Source organism: Macrotis lagotis, chromosome X, assembly GCF_037893015.1.
Source record: "Macrotis lagotis isolate mMagLag1 chromosome X, bilby.v1.9.chrom.fasta, whole genome shotgun sequence".
Lineage (NCBI taxonomy): Eukaryota > Metazoa > Chordata > Mammalia > Peramelemorphia > Peramelidae > Macrotis > Macrotis lagotis.
In genome coordinates, this window is record NC_133666.1 from 34664213 (window position 1) to 34687778 (window position 23566).

The 23566-nt window shown below is 40.0% G+C and overlaps 1 protein-coding gene across 5 annotated transcripts in view; it reads right to left on the reverse strand.

Moving 5' to 3' along the window:
* Positions 1-1239: 1239 nt before the first annotated feature.
* Positions 1240-23566, reverse strand: part of ATP11C (ATPase phospholipid transporting 11C (ATP11C blood group)) — a 220489-nt gene continuing 198162 nt past the window's right edge. For 2 of the 5 annotated variants that reach the window (XM_074204118.1, XM_074204117.1), the window contains exons 28-29: positions 17657-17810; positions 8488-13884 (exon numbers count right to left, since the gene is read on the reverse strand). In XM_074204118.1, the coding sequence (XP_074060219.1) occupies positions 13558-13884; positions 17657-17810 (481 nt within the window). In that variant the 3' untranslated portion in view covers positions 8488-13557. Of the gene's footprint in view, positions 4536-8487; positions 13885-17656; positions 17811-23566 lie in introns of those variants that run through there. The other 3 variants (XR_012472009.1, XM_074204121.1, XM_074204120.1) reach the window with 3 other exon arrangements.

Sequence of the window (23566 nt, forward strand, 5' to 3'; positions counted from 1 at the left end):
GAAAAGGGAGGATTTGGTACAAGTTCAGCTTTGTCCAGCTGGTGTTAAACCTCCACACTCCATGTTTTCTCCTCCTGGGAACAAGTTCTGGGAATATTCACAGGCCCAGGGTGATGCCTGTAGGTCCAGGGAAGTTGAAATTGGTCTAACCTTAAACCTATATTCACAATATTGGCCACGGCAGTAATACGATGTATATAGCGTATATGAAACAATTAAAAATGTCAACATTTCAAACCAATGCTATATGGTACAGTAAATAAAACATCTGGTTTAGACCCAAGAAGACCTGGCTGACATTCTGCCTCAGACAATTATCTGCGTGAATATGAGAAAGTCACGTTCTACAAACCTCAGTCTCTTCACCTATAAAATACGAACAAAAACACCTACCTCACACAGGCTTATTGTGAGAATCAAATGAGATAATTATATAAAGTATTCTTTGCAAATTTTAAGAGTGCTCTATGAATGTCAGCTATTGTTACTTTTGTTGCTAAAGAAAATCATGCATGGAAAGCACTGCCAAACTTAAAGTGTATTTAAGTGGTTAACATTATTTTTTTCTTTCTTAAGAGTCTATTCTTATTGAGAACTGATGATATGAAGTATCTATCATGTAGAGTGTTCTTTACAAACCATAAACACTATCAGAACATGAGCTGTTATTGTTTGGGGTGTCAAATAAGACCAGGTACAAAAAACTTTTCCAAAACTTAGTGATAATAATTAATGAGATCACGGGATGTAAAGGATGTTTCAAAGCATTGTATATATCATACTGGGATGTGAGCTATTGTTTTATGCTCCTCCTCTTCGTGGCCCATGCAGTCTATATAACAATCATTCTAGGACAAGTCACCACCCTGCTACTATTCTTTTGTGTTTAGCATCTGGCGAAATTTCTAACATCTGGATAAAATGACTGGATTAGGCAAGAGGTAGGGGAGGGGTGGGAAGGGGTGTGGCAATCAAACAAACATATGAGAATCTAGGCTCGTTTTTTATTGGCTACATGAAAATATCTTCAAGACAACTCTAATAGTAGGAAATCAGGGATGATACTGACTTCTTCCTGTGTTATTATTATCTATCAACTATCTGTTACATTTTTCTTGGTACTGAAATACTCTTTAGCTTGCTCTCCCTGAACAGTTGAAAGTTAATCAAGCTCCCAGACAATTCCATTGCCAACTTGGCATCTTTAAAAAATAACCAGGCCAAGAAGTTAATGAGATCATACCAAAGTTTATTGATTACATCAAACGAAAAATCTCGGTAATGAAAAAGACAATTTGCATTCATAAAAAGTAGCATTCACATTCAAACTGTTATAGAAAGCCACCATGTGAATGTATAAAATTGCTTAGGTGGAAAAACCTCATGATATTGGTATTCCACCTTTGCAAGCTGCACAATGCACGAGACGTACACATCGATATTTGATATACGATATGGGCACAGGAGCAGCCTATTCCACAGCTAAGCACCTTGAGGAGTTTTGCAGTTTTACATCTCGCTGGTGTGAATGTAGTTGGTATCCAAGGAACACATGGTCTTCACTCAGTGTATCCCATCTTCCTACTCTGGAGAACAACTCTGAACAACTTGACATGGAAATGCTACTTTGGATCATTCCAAATTACACCAACACAGGGGTAGCGGATTCCATCATATCGTTCCCTTCCTGCCAGCATGGCTTAAATAGAATGGCTAAAGAGCTGCAAACTATTACTAACGACACTAGACAGCATTCTTCCCACATTTGTTTTACTTTCCCTACCCCACCAACAGTGACCCTATGCTGGGCTCTTTTGATTCATTACTAAAATCTGCAAAAAAAAAAAAAAAGACAGATGCCTACAAGAGGCATGTACAATGGTGGACCCATTGCCATGCCCAACTGTTTGCTGCAATATGACATGATAAATGATATGTGCCTTGCACATAGTAAATATTGTTTGAATGAATGTAGGACTATAATCTATAGCAGAAGTATGGCTTTAAACTTTCTTTTCTTTTACTTACAAATATGACTTGAAATTCTTGCTTTAAAGTCCCTTAGAAATAGAGATGTATTCTAGCTTTAGAGTTTTTATAACCACAGTGGCATAAATATCTACAACAGCTTTGTACTTGAGAAATCTTTCATTCCCCTCTATTATGCGTATTCACAGTGTCCACAGTTCATTTGATGGGAAGCTATCTAATCCCTTTCTGTCACTTTACAAAGAAATAAACTCAGGATCAGAGAAGGGAAGGGACTTGCCCAAAGTCACCCAGATAGTAAGTGGCAGAGCTCAGATTCTAACCCAGCTACTCTTGACTCCAGATCCCAATCTTTTCCCTCTGATGAGGCTTGGTTTCTCTTTCTTCCTACAAGAAGGGCAAAATCAACCCCCCCCCCAAACAAACATTTTTCCTTCATTTCAACATTTCTGATTCTATTTGTAGAACATTTTGGTAAGCATTGCACTATACCAGACAAAATATACAAATGTAACACTGATGAATGAGCACCTAGGAAAATAGGGAAAAAATGATCAGTCAAGACTGCAATGGGGTCCGATAACCAAAATTGCACCAGTCCTAGCATTTACAAAAGACTCCACATAAACATGGACAAAAAAAAAACAATAGAAGAAACTGTGTTCAATGTATCGATAGAAATTGCACCGATCAGATTTTGAAACCAAGATATAAGACATTACAAACAATAATAGGTATGCCAGATGGCGAATCAAACAGAATTGGAAACTGACATGAAAATATTTCTAAAAGACTGATTCAATTTAAAAATCAAATGTAATCACCTTTATAAAAAATATATATATATATATACATATTTGGTTGGTTGGTTGGTTAAAAAAACACAAAGTGTATATAGTTCTCATTTATTTCCATGTTTTCTATGAACTTTTTAAAGGGGCTACATCTTCCATACAGGCCAACAGAACTAGGGTTCACCATGACTTGAGCCAGATGAGAGAAGGGAGAAAGGCCTTTTATTCATGGTGACCCTGCCATGGTCTCAGGAGTTGGTTGAGCAGCAATCTTAGTGTGACATTAATTCACAGACAGCAGGTTTCTAACAGACATCATAAACTTCTTCCTTTTCAACATAAAACATACAATGCTATGATTACATTGATTTTTGTGCAAATATAATTTTTACCCACCTTCCTCTCTCATGTCCATAGGGTTCTGTTTGCTTCAAAATGACTTTAAATAACCTTCAGTGATATGAAACAGTAATGGAATATTCTCAAGTCCAATCAAACCACTCAAAGTGGTGTTGGATCCGCAGAACAGAAAAAAGGCAAGGACCAAGTCACCCTCTTCAGCATAATTATCTGCTGCTAATCTTCTCTCCACAGAGATGTTTGACATATAGGTTTTTCCAGCGAGTTTGTCAGAGCAGGACACAATTTGACATATGAGCAAACAGAAAACACTTAACAGCTCCCCCGATACACAAAGGGGGTTTGGCAATCAACACATTTCACAATGAAAAACATTTACTCCAACCTTTTCATAGACTACTTTTGGAGGAGTTTGATGACTTAAATATTTATCTCATTCAGCAGGAAAAAACAAAAACGAGTGATTGAGACAGGCTACTTCTTTTGCCAGGCAAAAAAGTAATGTCAGCAAAATGCATTCATTCTCATTACAGGATTCTTACATTACAGCATTTAAATTCCATGTTCTTTAACTCATTGCTTGAGTTAAGGATTTTTGTTTGTTTAAGCACCCATTTTGTCATTTGTATTAAAATATTTGTGGAGTTACAGTCGAATTTTAGCTAATCTCTATGGTATGCATTTCTTAGACTTTTGAGGGTTTTGCCCTAGTAATACCCCCCCCCCCCCGCCTCCCCCCGCCCATGACGCTTCAGGGGAGCAAGACTGCTTACAACAATGGCGTTATCATTTAAGGATTTAAAGTCATGTGGTTCAGAGGACCTTCCTCCTGGAGCCCAGAAGTAAGAACAGGCATGAGTTCAAGTTGTTGCATTTCAAGTATCCTGAGATGATAACATTTTTTGCAGCAGCCTCTTCCAGCATCTTGTCTTAGACGTAACCATTGCCAATAGTCTTGTAGGACACTAACATAGGCAGCTCCAAATTTGAGGCCTGCAAAATTTTTCAAAAGATACAACACTTATTTTCAAAGGTCTATTTGAAGGAGCCCGCGTAGCCAATTTGTAGGCAAGTTGGAAAAGTCAATCAAATAGAACATTTTGTGAAAAGATTTATGGTACTGCCTTAAGAAAGCGCCAAGTTTTAGTCACATAGAGGAAATTAAAAGAGGACAATAAGTAAAGACAATAAACCCCTCTGTCATTCACGATTGAATAGCTTCAGACTTACTTTGCTCTTGGGCTGCTCCAGGGTTTGCCTAACAATTTTGACCCAAGAAAGGCGGGGTGGATCTGGAGTCAGAGCACCTGGGTTAGAATCCGGGATCTGCCACTTACTATCTGTGTGGACCTGGGCAAGTCACTTCCCTTGGCTGGGCCTCAGCTTCCTCCTCTGTAAAATGAAGGGTTTGGGATGGACTGGATGGACTCTGATGTTCCTTCCAGCTCTAGACCTATGATCCTAGGTGTGACCTTGGGCAAGTCACCTCCCCTCCTAGATCCCAGTTATTTCCTGTGTAAAATGAGGTCTTGGACTAGACGACCTTTGAGATTCCTTTCAGCTCAAGATCTAGGATCCTAATGGCTAGATGATCTCTGTGAAACCTCAATCAAAACCTATAAATCCAGTGGACTTCAAATATTGTGATTCTTTGTCATTTTGGAAGAGGAAAGATGAAGATACAGTCAGAGGGGTAGGAGCTGGCCTAAGGTCAAAGAGCTTGGAAGGGATCGAGACAGCTCTTAAATCCAGGACAGAGATCTTAGATCTTGAGCATTCGGGGACCTTAGAGGTCATCTAGTTCAACTGGGTCATTTTACAAAAGATGAAACTGAGGCCCAGTGAAGTGACTCGCCCAAGATCACACAGAGAATAAACAGCAGAGATGGGATTTGAACTCAAGTCTTCTGACATCAAATCCAGTGCTCTTTCACCAGGATGCCTCTCTTTTTGTTAAAGAGAACAAGCACATTTAACTTTTGTGAAAATGGAACAAAACAGACAACCACCAAAAAAGCAACTCATCCATTCTCATCCTAGCAGGATAAGAAATGGTGGAGGAAATCCCAGAGCAGCCTAAGTCTGGGTTTACTTATGCAGCCTCAACACCTGACCTGGAAATTAAGGTCCAAGAAGCTATATAGGGGGATATAACCTTAAATAAAAACAATGCAGGTCAAGTCTCTCCCGGGAGGGCAAAACTACCAGCTGCCAATGAATACCTGTCAGGAGAATTGGGAAGTCATTTCATTTACTAGGGAAAAGTAATCAGTGGCTGAGTCAGTCCAAAAGGATAAAGCAGGCCCAGAGCAGCTCTTGAACTAAATGAAACTTTCTGCTCCCCCCCAATAAAGCAGCAGACAACAGAGATTAATGGACAACAGAGGGTCTGACTCAAAGGACAAGACTGGCGCAGTGGGAAGAAAGCTGGGCTAGGAGTTGGGTGACCCAGGTTTTGGTTATAGCTCTTGCCACTTATTGGTTACATGGCTTGAGAAGAACCTGTTGCCATTCCCTGGGACTCAGTTTTCTTCTCTGTAAAACGAGAGGGTTGAACCATTCAGTTCATAGGATTTTGAGTCGGAAGGGTCCTTAATCCAACCCCCTCATTTTACAAAGGAAGAAACTACAGTTCAGGGAGGGGAAGTCATTTGCACAAGGTCATCCCAGTAATACTAACTTTCAGTGATAACATATTGTGACTCAGGTGGGAAAAAGGGAATCGCTCTGTGCTATGTTGCATTTTAGAAAGCATCTTCATATCGATGACCAGTAGAATGTAACCCCATCAAGGATGGGGCCACTTTATTTTTAAAATACTTATTTAATTGAATTCTTGATATCATGGAATCCCTTTAAGGACCCAAGGGGGAAATTGTGTCCAAAGTTACATAGCTAAGTAGAGAAGCTGCGATTTGCAACCAGTCTTCTGACTTCTGCTCCAGTTTTCTCCTTAGTACACCCTGAATTATAAGGCTGATTTTCAAATATCATTCTCAAAGTGATCCTACAATTTGATTTGGGGTGGGGGTGGAGGGTAAAGTAACCACCAGACTTTGTTTGAGTGCTGTTCAATGGCTACCTCCTAACGCGCCCAGTAGTCACTTTTCCATTGACAAGCAGGCAGGGGGAGAACTCAGTAATGAGATGATATAAGATGATCATGAATGAACAGGCAGAACCAGGATGCACTATCCCTCCCGCCAAGTATTTTCCCCAGGGAGTGTAATGTACTCTAACATAAAGGGCATAATCTCAAAATATGAGCGTGCAGCAAAGCATGCACTTACTCATTCTGCCCCAATATGATGGGCTAAGCCACTTAGCCAGATGTTGCCTGATCAATATTGTTTTATAGGCAAGGACCCACTAGAATGCTTATCCCAGAATAGCTGGGAAGATTTTTACCAGAGACTTGAAACTTGAATAAAACTTGACAAAAAAAAAAAAAATCCCAAGCTCCCAAGCAAAAAAAATCTATAATTAGGGTAAAATGGTTAATCTGGCTACATTTTTAGAATGAGTAATTTACAAAAATGTTTAACATACCTTTGGAGACAGGACCAACAGTACAAGGAGGCACAGACAAACTGAACGGCAGATAATCCCCTAATTCTAACAAACATGCAATGCTAAAACTTATTTGTTATTTTATAGATGTGATCTTGGAATACACATTTTTCTACTTTCCAAATCTTCAGATAAATGCAAATTAGATGTCTAGACCATCAAAAATTAGGAATGAGCATAGCTTAATGGTGAAAAGACCATGACGAATGTGTCTCACTGGTTAAATTGGCTCAGTAGAATATAAGCCACATGAGGGGAAGGGCTGTCTTTAAATGAAGAACAAATCTCCCCCCCCCCCCACCACCTTGTTTCCCCAGTACCTAGGACAGCATCTAGAAGATGGCAAATGATTACTAAATATGAAGGATGAAGCTCTGAACATTCCTCCCCTATGCTTTCCAAGGCTCAACCACGTTTTCAAAAATTGCTCATTGTATTCCAAGGCCTGCATCTTGATGCTTCTCAAAGACTACAAAGTGCATCACACTGACAGCAGAAACCAAAAGAGTAACATTTTCATCTTTTTTCCTCTTAATGGGGTTAATATTTGTCATGAAAAGCCATCCTATTTTTTAGTATGAGGAGGTACCTGTTATAAAACAATAGATTCGTCTGAGAATGTTCGTAAAAGGAGAGGTCTGACCGAAGGTCTGGCTGATAATGAATCAGATGCTTTTCTACAGTTCAGATTTTTCTGTAACGGTGAGGCAAAAATACTTAGAGCATTTGAAGTTCTTGCAACCTACCTGATGGCACACAGTGAAAAACTTAGAACATGTACTAATTTCCCACCAAATATACAAAAGACTAAACTCAACAATAATGTTCATAGCTCAACAACTAATCTTGTTTGGTTTGCAAAAAACTCAGCTTTTAACATGGTTTGTATGCTGGAAGCCAAACTTGGGTGTCTGCAAATGGCAGTGGCAAAGAACATAGTAAGCATAAGATCTGGCTAATAAAGCTTACCATCCTTTTCATTGCTATTTAGTGCATTATGCTAGGACCACATGGGATTCTCAAAGTAAAAATCTGGGCAAAGGGTGCCATCGTGATACATAAGGCCCCTTTTCCCACTTTCTGCTTTCCTCATAATTGTCCTGTGGAACTATACAGAGGAAGTATAATCATCCTCATCTTACAGAGGAAGCAACTGAGGTTAATAGAAATGAAGGAACTTGCCCAAGGCCACCCAGTGAGCGAATGGCAGAGATGGGATCCCAATCCAAGTCTTCTTTAAGTTCAGCATTCTTTGCACTACATCAAGTCATCTCTCAAGGGGGAGAAAAAAAACAATTCTGAGCCCTGCTGTGTACCTAATACTTGTTGAAGTGACTTACAGTCCAAGTTCTTGTAAATTGTTTCCTCTCCAGGCTGTCAATTTTAGAAGGTGAAACACATGATCTTTTCAAAGATGACAAAATATACTACGCAGCAATAGAGGAGGTGGAAATGAGCCCTAAGGAGTCATTTTTTTCCATAAAGAGGACAAAATAAAGATGCAAAGCAAAGCAGAAGGCGAGGCAGTTTGTAGACAGTAAGAAAATAAATCACCTTATTCACTCCAAGAGAAACTGTGATTGCTGGAAGTTTGAGAAAGCATGAAGATAGTAGATGCTCCTGAGGAGGGGAGGCGTTGCGTTACCTTGGTCACAAATGCACAAAGGGTGGGAAGAAAAAGAGAAATGCAGAAACCAAAGAAATGTAAATATGTAACATTTTTTAAAAGCAACTCTGAGAATTTTAAGCCCAACGTGACAGCAGCTTGGAAAATAAATTTATTTTCTATAGCCAAGATAGCGCTAGAAAAATAGATCACTGGTCTTTGGGAGTTGGGAAAAAGGTGGGCAGGACATTCTTCTCTCCATATCTTGAGCTAAACTTCACCATTTACAGAGGAAGGCTCCCAGTATACTGGGTAGGCCCCCTGTGGGGACCTTATAGGAAGAAATGGACTAGAGTCACTCAGGATGATCAGGCATGGAAAGGTTGTGATCTCTGTTAGTGGAAGGAACTTCCCAATTGAGATCACAGAACCATGGGGATAATTTGTATCCTAAGGAAAAACACCCCTGTTTCTGAATGAAGATCATCTCGGCTTCTGAGTAGACTCTTGTCCAAAATCCACCCATCTTGACATCGTTTCATTCCCAAAGCTCTGGTCAGGTCATATATTCAGCTTCTCATCAATGAATCTACACTGGAATGCCTCCTCTCTCCAACCAAGTGACCCCAAGATGACAGGCCTGCCACTCAGGTACCACTGGTTCAAAGGAAGGTAACTGGTCCAGTCTTAACAAATCAACACAAACCAGACTGAGTTCCTACTGGAGAAACCTAACAACTTCTGCTCAGGTCATACGCTGGGTTATAAGGTATGGGAGAATATGTTCCCTTGATTTCCTAGAAAAGTTAGCCTCTGCAAACATGACTCAATAAAGCACAGGAAAACCAAGCCAGTATTCAATTCTAGAAATAAAAATCAGAAAAACAGACTTAAGAGGAACCATTTAGCCCCTCATTTTTACCGAGGAGGAAATGGAGGTCCTTATTAAGGGAAGTGACTCATCCAAGGGTACCAAGCTAGCAAGTGGCAAAACTAACAAATGAATATAGAAAGACAGTAGAGGAGCATGCAAAGGACCCTGGATTTGGAGTACAGGGACCTGAGTTCAAATCCCTACTCTGTCATTTGCTTCCTATGTGACTGGAAATTGTTCAACTTCTGTGGACCTCACCTGTGATAAATAGAGGTGGACTAGATCATTTCTAATACTTTTTCCCTTTCTATGATTAAATAAAGAGGTGGACTAGATTATTTCTAATATTTTTCCCCTTTCTAAATCTAGGAGTCTGTGGCCTATTTTTAATCCCATTGCTTGCTCTAATACACCAAGCTGTTCTTAGTTCTATTTTCCTTGAGGTCAAGATGGTCCAGTTCATTTTATTCTCTCAATGGCTAATGAAACACTAAAGTAAAAATCAGGTAGAGAAAGTAACACCTGCAGCCAATATAGCCTAATAATGACACATTTTAAAGCTTTGCTATTTTACACATTAACACAGCTATACTTCATTCCCTCTTCATATTCCTCCTTGAGAAAACAGATTCTGCTGTTTCACTAATGGTGGTAACATGTCAGTTTCACACTGATTAAGCTTGGCAACGTGAGTAACAGACAAACCTTCATCTTCTCAAAATCAGCACCTACTTCCTAAATATACTTCCAGACCCCTGACTCTGACTTTCCTTTCCTGTGCCACAAAACTCACACAATACCAAATATTCCTCTGGTGAGGAGGAAGACGAGGACAGATCCTACCAAAAATGCCCGTCACAAGTCCAATTCTGGTCATATTTCCCTGCCTTGCCTCTGAAAAAAAAGCCCACCCAATTATTAGTAATAAATGTAACACCTGGAAATAAGAGAAAAATGAATGCAGTAATAAACCAAGTTGGGATGGTATTACAATAACTTCAGAATGAAAAAAATTAAAAGAGAGATAAAAAAAGGCAATGAATACAGTGGGAAGAGGTGTTCTAAACGATTTAAGACTGATGCTGCTAGGAAGGAAGTAGAGGAGGAAGGGTGTGCACACATATGTGAGTATCTGTGTCTGTGAGTTTATGTGTAGATGTGTGTGTGTGTGTGTGTGTGTGTGTGTGTGCGCAAGTGTATGTGGGGTGAGGGAAGGGGGAGCACAGTGATCAGGTTTTAAATCAAGGTTCAATTTCCATGACCCTCTAAAATCACCCAGCACATTTCCACCTTGGCTATTGGCATGGTTAATGGGTCATATGACCACATTGTATGACATCGGGATTAGAATTCACTGGAGATCTCTCTGGGTTAAGGGTTGACAGAAGCACCCCTAATGCCTCAGAGCCCACTGCTGCTGCTGCAGAGACTTAAGCAGCAGCTGAATCAGATGAATAAATCTCTTTGAACACCTTAATCCGTCTCAAAGCAATTTTCCTATGAAGAGGGCTATCCTTTCTTAGGGCTTTTCCTCCTGCTGGAGGCAATTACCTAAGTCATTGCCTTTGCCATTTAAGATCACTAGAATAAGGCAAAGAAAACAAGAGAATTTTCAAATGGGGTACGTGTCCCCACCACTAAGTCATTGCCTCTGGGTTTATGAAAATGGGAGCTCAATTCTTTTCCTTTTGCCTTGCAACATGTTAGTGAGATGGGAAGTCCAAGTGCCTTGTCACTACTTTATACAAGAGGAAGTTGGGGGTCTAGATGAAAGGGGTGATGTACTCAGGGCTCACAGACCTAGAAGGGGTCCAACTTAGGCTTTTGAAATCCAAAATGGGCCAAATGGCATGGTATTCATGTCTGACTAAAAAAAAAAATACCGAGAGTCTATGTGAAACCTACTGCTTTGTCTTGCTCTTCTACTTTTTGTGTTATAGACATATAAACCTATACAATTCCAGAGTATTTTAATGATGTTTCAAAGTCCTAAGGATAAACAATGTTGACAATTGCAGGCATAGCTTTTAGAAGGCTATACTATTGGAATGTTGATCTGGTGTCCAGATGGTGACAATGCCCACGTCACCATTCCCAACTAAGCATATATTGGAAGTATCATTTCCGCTTCCTAATATAAAAGAAGTCCTGCATGTCTTAAGTAGCTGGAGGCCCCTCCCTGAAGTCAGGGAAACCTGTGTTTGAGTCCTCCCTCTGACACCTATTCGCTGTGTGACTTTGGGCAAGTCATTTAACCTCTCATTGCTCCAGGTAACTCAACTCAGGGATTTATCTAAATGTTCCCTCTAGTGATAAATCTATATCTGTGAAGAGAGTTTCTATACTGAGTAAACCATTGTTCTGAAGGAGAGTGAGAGAAGAAAGTGATAGAGACAAAGACAGGCAGAGATAGATAAGCTCCCGTGTTCCCTAGGCTTTGTAGAGAATCAGTGCAGGAAGAGACCTTCTCCTTTAGGCTCCATTCATACAGTTTACATATGAGAGAAGTGAAGCCCAAGGAAGGGGAGAGAATGGCTTAACTTCCACTTGTAAGCAATGGCAGGATGGGGGCTCCTACTTTGGTCTAATGATTACTCAAGACAGTATTCTTTCCATTGCCCCATGGTTCCCTCTTTCGACAATGGAGACCAAATACCACTATCAGTTCTCAGGCTGGGAAGGTATTTCACAACGGAAGTTACTTCCAACCTATGAGATGATATATGTGGAATGTTTGAGGGCAATGAGTTTTCAAATTCACAGAAACACCTTTATATAATGTAACCAACCCTCCCACCCCTACTCCTCACCCCACAGTGAACAGTAAGGGAGAAAACCTGTGAGATCATTCTCTAGACCAGTCTCTTCCTGAATAGAGTATGGTAGTATATTTTCCGTTTGATGTAACTGAATGTGTACTATGAGAAGCCACATTCTATTTGGACTATCCCGAACTGTTTAAAACCATCGATATCTTTGAGTATCTTTGAAACTAAGGACAGTTTTATATTGGCTGAACAGTTGCAGTGTTAACCAAAAAGTGGACATGGCCTCATCCCTGTTAGATGTTCATAGATGTTCAGGACAAGAAAGGATCTAAAGAATTACCTAGTGAAACCCCTTTCATTTGATTGGTAGGGGAAGATACTTGCTAAAGATCACATGGCTTCTGAGTAAGCACATCAAAAGTAGCTGCCCAATTCTAGATGGACATACTATCATCCAAAGCCTTGGCTATATGTAAGAAAAGATTAGGTGAACTTCTAACATATTGGTGAGGCAGAGGAGGGAGGGAGCAGAGGTTGCTTTGCTTTCTTGGTCCATATTTCCCTCAATGGCTTTCCAGTCTCAAAATAACAAGTCATATCAGGATAGCATCTGGTGCCTCTCCCAAGTACAGGTCACCAAGTGAATTCATTACCTGCCTCCTTGGAATAAGTAGTACTTACCTCCCCCTTGCCTTTCATGTCTGATGCCTGTTCCAGAAGTATGTGGTCTGTGGTGCAGCCCCTACCTTCCAGTCTATCTCTCCTAGGTGAGAGATGGGGATTTACCAAGATTCCTCAGGGTATTAGGGTTCGCTGGCCCCAAAGGGTTTGCCATCTGCCACTCACTTGAGGAAAGACTAAGATGTCTAAATTCCCCTCTTTTTCCCAAAGTGGTGGGAAAGGAGGAGAGTGGGAAGTTTGGGGTCAAGGGACAGGAATGTTGGAGCTGAAAAGTACATCAATGTGTAACCCACAGTTCTTGGCAGGGGAAGGGAGAAAATAAGGAGGAGGAGGAGAGGAGAAATGGAAACTAGATAGGACAGGAAAAGGTCAGATTCCTATATAGAATTCTGGCCAGCATTGGGAAGGACTCTATTATTTGACCCCAAATCCACCCTCACATCCTCAATACACACGCTACTAGGGGTATATAGTCAATGTGTTTATAGATTAGTCATGGGGAAAATGATCTGTGGTAACTAGAATGCTCACAACCCATAGAACCTCTTTATTTCTTCTCAATGATACTATCAGCCTCCTGATACCTTAAAGACTGTCAATGTCGACCTAAAGTGGGGGTGGGGGGGAATCTGAGGGCCCCAGGGAAGTCAATGGATATAATAATGCATACAGCAACTCTCTGAAACCCCACCAACACCCAGCCCACCTAGAGTTACCCCTCAAAGAGGACACCAAACAAGCAAACAGTTAACTGGAAATTTTATTGCTGTGAGAGTACACAGCTGCAGAGGCACTACGTGGTCATTGGTACTGGTATCCTTGAAGGCAATGGCAGTTGTGACTGGATGGCCGGACATTCCAAACATCCCAGGTAAATGTGGTGACAGATTCCCAGAAAGAGGAATCTTAAATTTGTCAATATATGCCCAAAACTCTATTCACATTCTTGTATACCTCCAGCCACTGGTTGGAGTCGAGGGGACCAAACTGATGATAAAGTCGGCACTCAAGGTAGGCGGTAAGATTAGAAGGAAGAGCATAGTGAGTGGGGGACCCCCTGTAGGAGACATAGCCCTGCCATCTACAAAGGTCCGATGGTTGGACGAGAAATTGAAGAAGCAGTCGGGCATAGATCCCGGGATTCAGAGCTTCCTGCACTATAGCATCATCTAGATACACAGGAATAGGTTTGAAAGTAATATTATCCAGAATACCTGGGAATTCACTCACTGTCAGGCTTCCCTGGAGGGGGAAAATGGAGAAGACAGCTTATTGGAGCAGGGTATACAAACCAGAGCTAAATATACAGATATAGCTTCAAGATTACATTCTTTGACCCCCCCCCAGCCACCCTCCAGCCACCAATCCCCTCTGTTTAGATCTCTTAGTACTCCTAATGAACCTTCCCAATATTGCATGTGCCCCCATACAAGGGTATGCCATGATAAGAAGGGCCCCTCGTGCTGAAAAATTATCAGGGATGACTGCTACAACAGATAAGCCTGCATTTTCCAGAAACCCCAAATACCAGACAGAAAATGGGGTACAGTGAGCTAGATTTCATCAAGAAAACAAGGAGATTCATGCTGTCCCAGCAAATCTATACTTTGTCATTGCTTACTATCTCTTGAAGGTTTAAGAGTCATATGGGACCTTGGATGGTGGAGGAGTGAAGGAGGCGAAGAGGAAGAGGGGAATTGTACTTTTCCCTTACCTCATTCAACAATCAAACCCATGTCTTAGTAAAGGATCTTGGACAAATCATGACTGCTGTCTCCCCTTCATGATGCTCCCTCTGCTGGTGGGTTAGAGTGGAGCTTCACCTTATAATTTGGTTGGGAGTCCAAGGCAAGCCTGACCTTAGCACAGGTCACTCAGTGACTTAGCAGAAGGCTAACTAGTTACGAAGTTTTATGTGGAGAGGGTGGAGTTTCCTTTGGTGTCCTAATAATTATATATCTGAGGCTCAGGGAATTGCTATTGACAAAGATGTGCATAAAGGGGAAGGAGTACATCTGGCTACCTGTACTTTGGAGGGACCCAGGTGCTCTGAGCCCTGGCTAAATTGCATGGACTAAAACTTCTGGTAAGTCCCTTGGTCGACATGATTGGCACGTTCACCACCCCACCAGAGGGACCAAAGAACCAACCAGGAGTTTCTGATTGGGCACACCAGTTGGCAAGGGACCAGTGCATGAGACTTTCCCATAGAGTCAAAGTGAAGTATATATGTCCAGGACCATTGGGAAGTGCTCCAAACCAACTCCTTGCCACACACTTCGTCTGAAGCTATAGAAGAAATTTCCCAACCCATTGATTACACAGTATAGGAGTAGGCAAACTAAAATCTGGGTCAAATCCAGCCTACGGACTTCAAGCTACGATTGACTATTATATTTTAAAATAAAGTTTTATTTATTGTATAGGCCCTCGGGTCTTAGTTTGCTAATCCATAACTTGACAAATAATACTGTGTGTCATTTAAGGGTACATTAAGGCCTCTGACCTTTATTTCAGGCCACTGCCTCAATTAGGGCCTCAAGAATAGCTAACGTGTTACTTTACCTACAGAGTAGTAACTCTTTGCTCTATAATGTCGTCCCCAGTATGGGTTATTCCCTCTAGTTATGCAGACTGTACCCCCTTCTCCACCTTGGTAGGGGACCTCCAATTCAATATCACAAACACTTGCCTTGGAAGGAAGTTTCTGAGTTGCTGTGACCTCAACCCCCCTCTGACAAATTCATCACTTCATGACCAACATTCAGGTCCATACTTGAGCAAGACTGGTCAAACCCCAAGTCTCTCCTTGAAAACTTTCTCACTTGTTTGGGGGGGGGGGTGACAGTCTTCAAGAATCCAGGGTCGCCTTTATATGACAAAGAATCCCATGGTGAGGAGGAAGGAGAATCTTTTACCCATCACTAAGAATCTAATTTTTTTTGATAATTTTTCTTTTCTACCATCTTTCTAAGGAAAAAAGAGGAGCTCTACTGCTGGGGTCCCATGAGGATTTCTTTTCTGAAAGTTCGAGGAACTCAGTGTCTTAAAGTCAATTTTGTCAATTAGCCACTGAAAGGAAGATTAGGTGCCTAGGAGTCTTCTGTCAATGGCAAAGGGTTTCTGAGCTATACAAAGCTTGGAAGGGTGTGTGCTCAGATATAAAGAAAGGCCCAAAGGGGTTCTTTTCAAAAGCATAAATTTCCTTATAATGATTTTGAGAGTTTGGGTTTCAGATTATATTCCTTGGTTAGAGGTATGTTGGGCAAGACCCTCCCTATCTTACCTAACCTGGGAGAGAAGGGAAATTTTGGAGTATCTCAGCATAGGTGTCAAACTCACTAGCCAAAAGTGGGCATCCAGAACCAGATTAAAAAGCAATTTTGGAGTATTTCACAAAACAAAAATAAAAATACAACATAGATAATGTCAATTTGTGGTTTTCTAAGTCAAGATCCTGCAGAGATCCATTTCTTTTTGAGTTTGACAACCCTGCCACAGAGTACTTAACATAGTGGGAAGGAAAGAGCCACTCCAAGTCAACTCATTTAAAATTTTAAGTCCAATAACAACCAAAAAACCCTGTGAATTATTCTGGGAAGATAAGAGAGAGAGGGAAGATGAACAATCTTTACTAGTGGACAACTGATCAGAAAGCAGAATTAGTTGTTAAAACATCACTGCTTCATCTTAGAGACTAAGAACCAGGATGGAAGGAAGGAAAAGCCTTGGAAGATTAAGAAAAGGAGGAGAATGTGGGCCATTGGTGCCTTGGGAAATTAACACCACCCACCCAATATTGCCAACACCTGGGCACACAGGAGAGGCTGATAAAGTCACAACATGTTTACTTCACACACGTTGTCACACGTTGTCAGCATTCCTGATACAACGTCTGGGATTGCCTTTTCAGATCTTGGACAGTACATCATGTTAAGGTCATATTTTCCCAAGTAGAGATTTCTCTGTCCATGTTTACATGATGCAAAAAGCCAATTATATCAATTCAATTTGAAGGAAAAAAAAATCAGTCTAATCAGTTTGATGACTGATCAGACAACTTTGCCACATAGGCTCATGTGGCCTGAGCTTAAGGTTGTTTTCTCAATATATTCCCTTTGCTCTGACTATTGTCAATACACCAAAAACTTGGTGTTGGGGGTCTGATTATTAAGATGAGCTCCCATAGGCAAGGATGTGCCATGTTTAATGAAATTCTTCATCAAAATGGTGAAAATGGTACAAATCTCCTATGCTAGCCTTGTCTACTCTTTCCTTTCTTAACGTTTCCCTAAGATATTCAGAAGAGATGAAGGACAACAGAGGACCAAGTGATTAGGCTGACAGAGGGCAATGGCATTTCATGAGCTTCACACAATTGAAGCTGTTCAAAGGGAAAACATAAAACATTCAGTTTTATGCAAGTATATTGAAAAGGACCATGTTGCCCAATCAATCACTAGTCAGACTTCAGTTCCAAAGAAGCCAAGGGGCAACTATCTACCAGGTGTAAGGAACATCCAAGCCTGAAGACCATTTAAGACTCTTGATCTGGCATTGCCATGGCAATCGTAAGCAGGACTCGAAATTCAGTATCTCTAGGAGCTTTTTAGGGTTGACTTAATTAAATGTTGATCAAATGTAGCAGTAAAATAATGCTATAGTATTCACATGGCCCTTGGTAGAAAAAGTTTCCCCAACCTGATCTACCAGATGAGAGCCCTAAGGGCAAGGCTAAGTACCTAGGCTTCACCAACCCACATGGAAGAGGTCCTAGGCTCCAGGAACTAAATAAATCTGTAACAGAAAACTGTTGACATGGCTACTTACCATCTGGTTGGGAAACCCAGTTTTAACTACATTTGTTAAAGCAGAGGTGGCAATGAAGCGATGGGCCTGTAAGGGAGGGGTTTAACATGCAGTGATAGATGCAATTCTACAGCAACAGTTTTTCACTCCTGCCAGGGAGAAGCCTTACTCATAAATGAGTGTATCAATTAGGTTCAAGTCTTACCTTAGGAGTCCTTCTCCTGACATTTTTAATCGCTATCATAAGAATCTCAGGGAAAAGGCCAACAAATACCAGAAGAACCATTGTCAGCCATGTAGATACAGAAGTCACCATATGAGCAAATATAAAATACATCCTTTGCTGCTTGAGAAAAGGCCTGGAGTGAAGAAGAATAAACAGAATGAATCAGATGTCATTTGTTGAGTTATTAGGAATAAAAATGTCAAGGAAACAAACTTGATAAATTATAAACTATGCACATTAATATAAATACTTGTCCATAGAACCCACCACTCCTTGCCCATCCTGGTAAACAACAAAAAAAAAAAAACCCAAACTAAATGAAACAAACGTTTTTCAAATAGTGATGTAGAACAGAGATGATGGGGGGGGGGGCAGCTAAATGGGCAGTGGATAGAGCACCAACCCTAGAGTGAGGAGGACCTGAGTTCAAATCCAGACTCAGACACTTAATAATTACTTACCTGTGTGGCTTTGGGCAAGTCACTTAACCCTACTGCCATGCAAAAACAAACAAATAAACAAACAGAGATGATGGTAAAACGATTCTGAGTTGAAAACAACCAGCCCCTCAGTTCTGTAACTCCCATTTCTGAGTGCTGGAGAACACCAAGGCTTCAAGGTATTTATTTCATGAGAAATTCAGATAAAGTTTTAGGAAGATAGAAATCCCATTTGTTCTGGGTGCTTTTATTAATATAAATATGGTTTGAGTCTCATCTTCAAAAATGAAAAATCCATCTTTTAGCAAGAGAGTGGGTCATGACCACCAAGAATATAAGAGCTTCTAGTATACCAGCACAGAAACCAGAAGTCAGTTCATAATCTCTTGTAAAATGAAAGCATCTATCTGGCATGTTGACAAGACTTAGCCTTGGGCAAAATCCTGTGTCTAGTGGTATATTTCTGATACAATATACCCATATTCAAAGACTATGGAGTGCCCTAATATTTATAAATTGAGTTTCCCCCTTGCTGATAAAGGTCCTAAGTTACCTAATGGATGGTTAATCATCAGGCAGCTGCCTTTCTATATAAATGTAAGGACCAACTGTGCCCCCATAAAAGAGATGAGGACATGCATCTCAATGCATGCATCTCAATCCTTTCATTGGGGACAATGAAATAATAATGTTGCATATAGGTTCCAATTCAATTGCTAGATTAGTTGATTATAGTTAACTGTTTTACTTTATAACAAATGAAGGCTTAGTCAGTATAAAGATGTTGAGAGAAGATAATAGGTAATACAAGATAGAAACCAAATGTATAAAAGTCTATCCAAAAAAACCTGATTTAAAAACAAAATCCATCAATGAAACTTAAAACTTTAATACCAATACCTATAGTAAGACAATATCCCAAATTGGAATTTTAGGTTTTAGATTTGTCTCTTCAGGTTCGAAGTAGAAATGTGTATATCCATAGATAATAGACAGGTGATAGAAAATAGTGACCATAGGCCCAAATATATTTGGATTCTAATGTGGCCATTAACAATATTAATTTTTCTTTTTTAATGTGTATTTTCTTTTGCAATATGGCTATTGTGAAAATGTTTTGCATGATTTCACATGAAAATCAAATTGTTTGCCTTCCTAAGGTGGAGAGGAGCAGGAGAGAATTTGGAAGGTAAACTTTTAAAAAATGAATGTTTAAAAAAGTTTAACGTATATTTACAAAATAAATAAAAGTATATTTCAAAACATTTAAGAAAAATGGCAAAATAAGCAATTTAAGAAAAGATTTATGAGGCTAACCAGTAATTCTTGCCCTATGGGTTAAGATTAGTCTACTAAACCAAACCTTCCTAGAGATCACTGGGAGATAGGTAACTGTAAATGATCTCAGTTGACTTTGAGATGGGAATAATCTCATGAAATTAAAGTGCAATAATCAAATCCATATTAATATTTAAAAAAAAATCAAGGACAGCAACATGGGGGTGATGATCAACCTTGGTGGACTTGCTCATTCCATCAGTGCAACAATCAGGCACAAGTTTGAGCTGTCTGCAATGGAGAATATCATCTGTATCCAGAGAGAGAATTGTGGAGTTTAAATAAATACTAAAGACTATTACCTTTAATTTAGGGAAAAAAAACCCATTATCTTATTATGTGATTATGCTATCACTTACACTTTATTTTTCTTCCTTAAGGATATGATTTCTCTCTCATCACATTCAACTTAGATCAGTGTATACCATGGAAACAATGTAAAGACTAACAGACTGCCTTCTGTGGGGGCTGGGGGGGGGAAGCAAGATTAGGGGAAAAATTGTAAAACTCAAAATAAATAAAATCTTTAAAAAAATAAAGAAAACAGATTTGCCATTACCTAGGAGCAATGAAGGAAAGCTGAGTTTTTCTACATTGCTACTTCTCTCAGCCTAAAGCCAATAATCCTTTTCTTATTGGCCAAAGAGAAGCTATTGGGTCATAAAAATGTTATTAAATCCACAATTGGACTTGAACTCAAGTCATGCTTAAGATCTAGACAGCTTGTAGGGTCATGAATGAATTTTATGGACCCTCTGTTACATTGCTATACAGTTAAAACCTATCAGGTGATAAGAAGGGACCCTTTCCTGTTTAACATAGTTCTTTTATTTAGTACTATTTCTCAGTTTATTTTTATCTTAAAATGGCCAAGAGTGGGAAGGAATGAAATTCTGGCACATTGAAGGGCAAACTCCAGTGGAAGGCTAAAGGGCTCCTTCCCTTTTCCTTTCACCATTTTGTTGTGGGTTTTTTGGGTAATACATGATTTAGAAGAAGAATATACTTGCATATTGGCATATTAGGAAATCTGGGGATAACTTGAAGCTGCAAAGAATGGGTTAGAGATTTGATGGTAGAAATCAGGACTACAAAAGATCTCAATATTTTTAATGGACTGAAATAAAGAAGATAAAATTTAGCAGGAATAAATGTAAAGATCTACATAGTGGAGTTCAAAAAGCCAATGGCACAAGTAGAAAATGCGGGAGACTTGGCTATTTATGAGGAGGACAGAGGATTTAGTGATCCGAAAGCTTAATATTAGTCATCACACAAAGCCCAGTCTCAAATGGAGTTGAATGATAATGACACTGTGTCAGGCCTTTTGTAGAACACACCAGCAGTATCAGTGTTCAACTGAGTTCCCCATTTCAGGAAGGGCATTGATAATCTGAAGTACAACCAAGCAATTAGAAGGAAAAGAAAGGACTGAAGACCATATCATATGGCGACTGGTTGAGGTAACTGGGAATGAATCTAGCCTGAAAGGAAGACATAATAGATCTCTTCAAGTCTTTGAAGAGTTGTCATATGAAAGACATATTATGTTTGTTCTGCTTGACTCTAGAGGGTAGAACAAAGAACAATGAGTAGTCATTGTAAGGCAGAAGGCATGGTGTCATAAGTAGATGGACCATTGGATCTGGAGTCAGAAAGACCTGGGTTCAAATTCTGCTCTTTCATTTAACCTCTTTGGGCCTCAGTTACCTCATTTGAAGATGAAGGAGTTGAACTCCTCTAAGATCCTTTCCAGTTTTTGATTTATGAGAACAAGATTTGGATTTTTAAGGGAAAACTTTCCTTCAATGTGATTCATCCCCAAAGGAGATGGGATGTAAGTAAGAGACAGTGGCAGAACGGGTAGAATGTTGGGCCTAGAGTGTTGAGTCAAGAAAACCTGAGTTCAAATATGACCTCAGACACTTACTAGCTGTGTGACCCTAGGCAATTCACTTCACCCTGTTTGCCTCAGTTTCTTCATCTATAATGAGCTGGAGAATGAAATGGCAAATCACTCCAATATCTCTGCCAAGAAAGGCCCAAATGGGGTCATGGAGAATCAGATACAACAGGAATGACTGAATGACAACAAAATTCCCATCACTGGAAATCTCCAGGTGATGTTTAAATGATCATTTGACAGAAAACTATAGTACACTTAGGACTAGATGGTCCAACCCCACTCAGAACGCTAAGCTTCTAAAATGTATAAAATAACAGAAAAATGTAAGGATTGGTCCTAATGTCTAAAACCTCATCACAACTCCCTCTACGTCTACCTTGCAATATCAAATGCAAGAACCTGTGACAACATTTAGGCCAGAACTGTCCAAAATGCGCTCCACGTTGTGATTTTATGCCATCCCCTGTGGGATTACTAAATGCTTTAGTAAACAAAGATGAGTTACTATGGAGTTCTCACGAAAATGGCAAATCAAAATATACTCTCTACTGTTTCAATGAAAACTTTTAAAAGTAAGTTTGGACAGCCCTAATTTAGGCAATGGATTTCACATAGTCTCTGGTCACTCTCTGGTCAGTTTTATATTTACAAAGCACTTGGGCTATAAGTATACTTGGGAGACATCTAATGGGTAAGAATGTTGGGAATCAGGAAAACCTGAGTTCAAATTCTGTCTAATACTTAATAGCTACATGACCCTGGGCAAATCACTTAACTTGAGTCTACCTAAGTTTCTTCACCAGTAAAATGGTGATAATAACAAGGCAATTATCCTCCAGGGTTATTGTAAAGATCAGATGAAGTGATTCTTGAATCTTAAAGAGTCATGGGAATGTTAGCAATTTTTAACAGTAGCACTTAATTGTTCTATTGCGAAAAATACATAGAAGAAAATTTATATTTTTCTTCCTCGGTATAGATGAGAGAATCACAAAGTCCGAGGGGGGCCATAGAGATTGTCTAGACTTCTGTTATGTTTTTTAAATGGAGGTGGCTGGGTGGGTGGGTCAAAAATGTTGAAATTTCCTATGTGTCTGATTGCATCACTCTTGAGCACTTATGGATTCCATCCAGGAAACTCTGCAGTGTTCCAGGCCTTGATGCAAACAGAGTAGATGAAGAATGTATATTGTCCAGACTATGACATACAGCTGGATACACAATGCATAGAGCTCATCCATCAATGGATATATCTTGGACAGACACTATTGCAAATGGACATGGAGATGGGCTCAGAATTAAATAGGAGGAGGAAGAAAAAGGGTGTAATTACTTTCGGGAAACTGCAGAGTTCTTTTAATGACCCCAAACTTCTCCTTCAAGGAGATACCAAGTATTCTTCTGATGTGCAAGGCATTTCATTCCTCAGTGTGTTCAACCCTGGTGGGAGGGTGGAGGTTGAACAACTCCCTCCATAATTTCCCTTCAAAGAGGGTGTCCAGCCCCTCCAGCTCTTTATTTCCCGCCCTGGTTGCACTCCTCCAGACTTTTCCAAAAAGCCATTGTTAAGTATTTTCCCTTCTAGCCATCCCTAGCCACCCCATCCCTTCTAGCTTCCTTCTGTGTGCTGTTTTCCCCCATTAGACTGGAAGCTTATTGCGGGTAGGGAAAGTTTGTCTTTTTTGTATTTATATCAACAATGCTTACAGGGTAGGTGATGAATAAATGTTTAATGATTGACAGAAAAGATGCCAATCTGCACTTGTAAAAAGAATTTCCTCTTCTGGGAGTTCCTCATAGCAGTGAAATCACAGGTCCTGTCTCTATCCTCATGCCTATTCTTTTGGGGAGGAACACAATGATTGCTGAAGAATGAAAATTGAGTGTTGTTGAGAGTCAGTCCATGGTGAGGATGAGTAGGAAGGAATACAGTGCAGGTGGGAAATTAGGAAGGAGAATCAGTGTAAAGAATGGCACCCAAGAAATGAGGGGTAGTTAAAGAAGATTCATCCTTAAGGATAACGAACATTATCGTATTCTTACAATGATGTATGAAACAGAGGAAGGCCTCCACTAAGATGGGCAGAAGTCAACTCTGTGATGAACAAGGGCAACAATAAGCACAGAGAATGAGAACATATGAATGGGTGAGGATCGGGTCTACTAAACAGAGGACCTAAATAGAATTGACCATCTTTGTGAGTT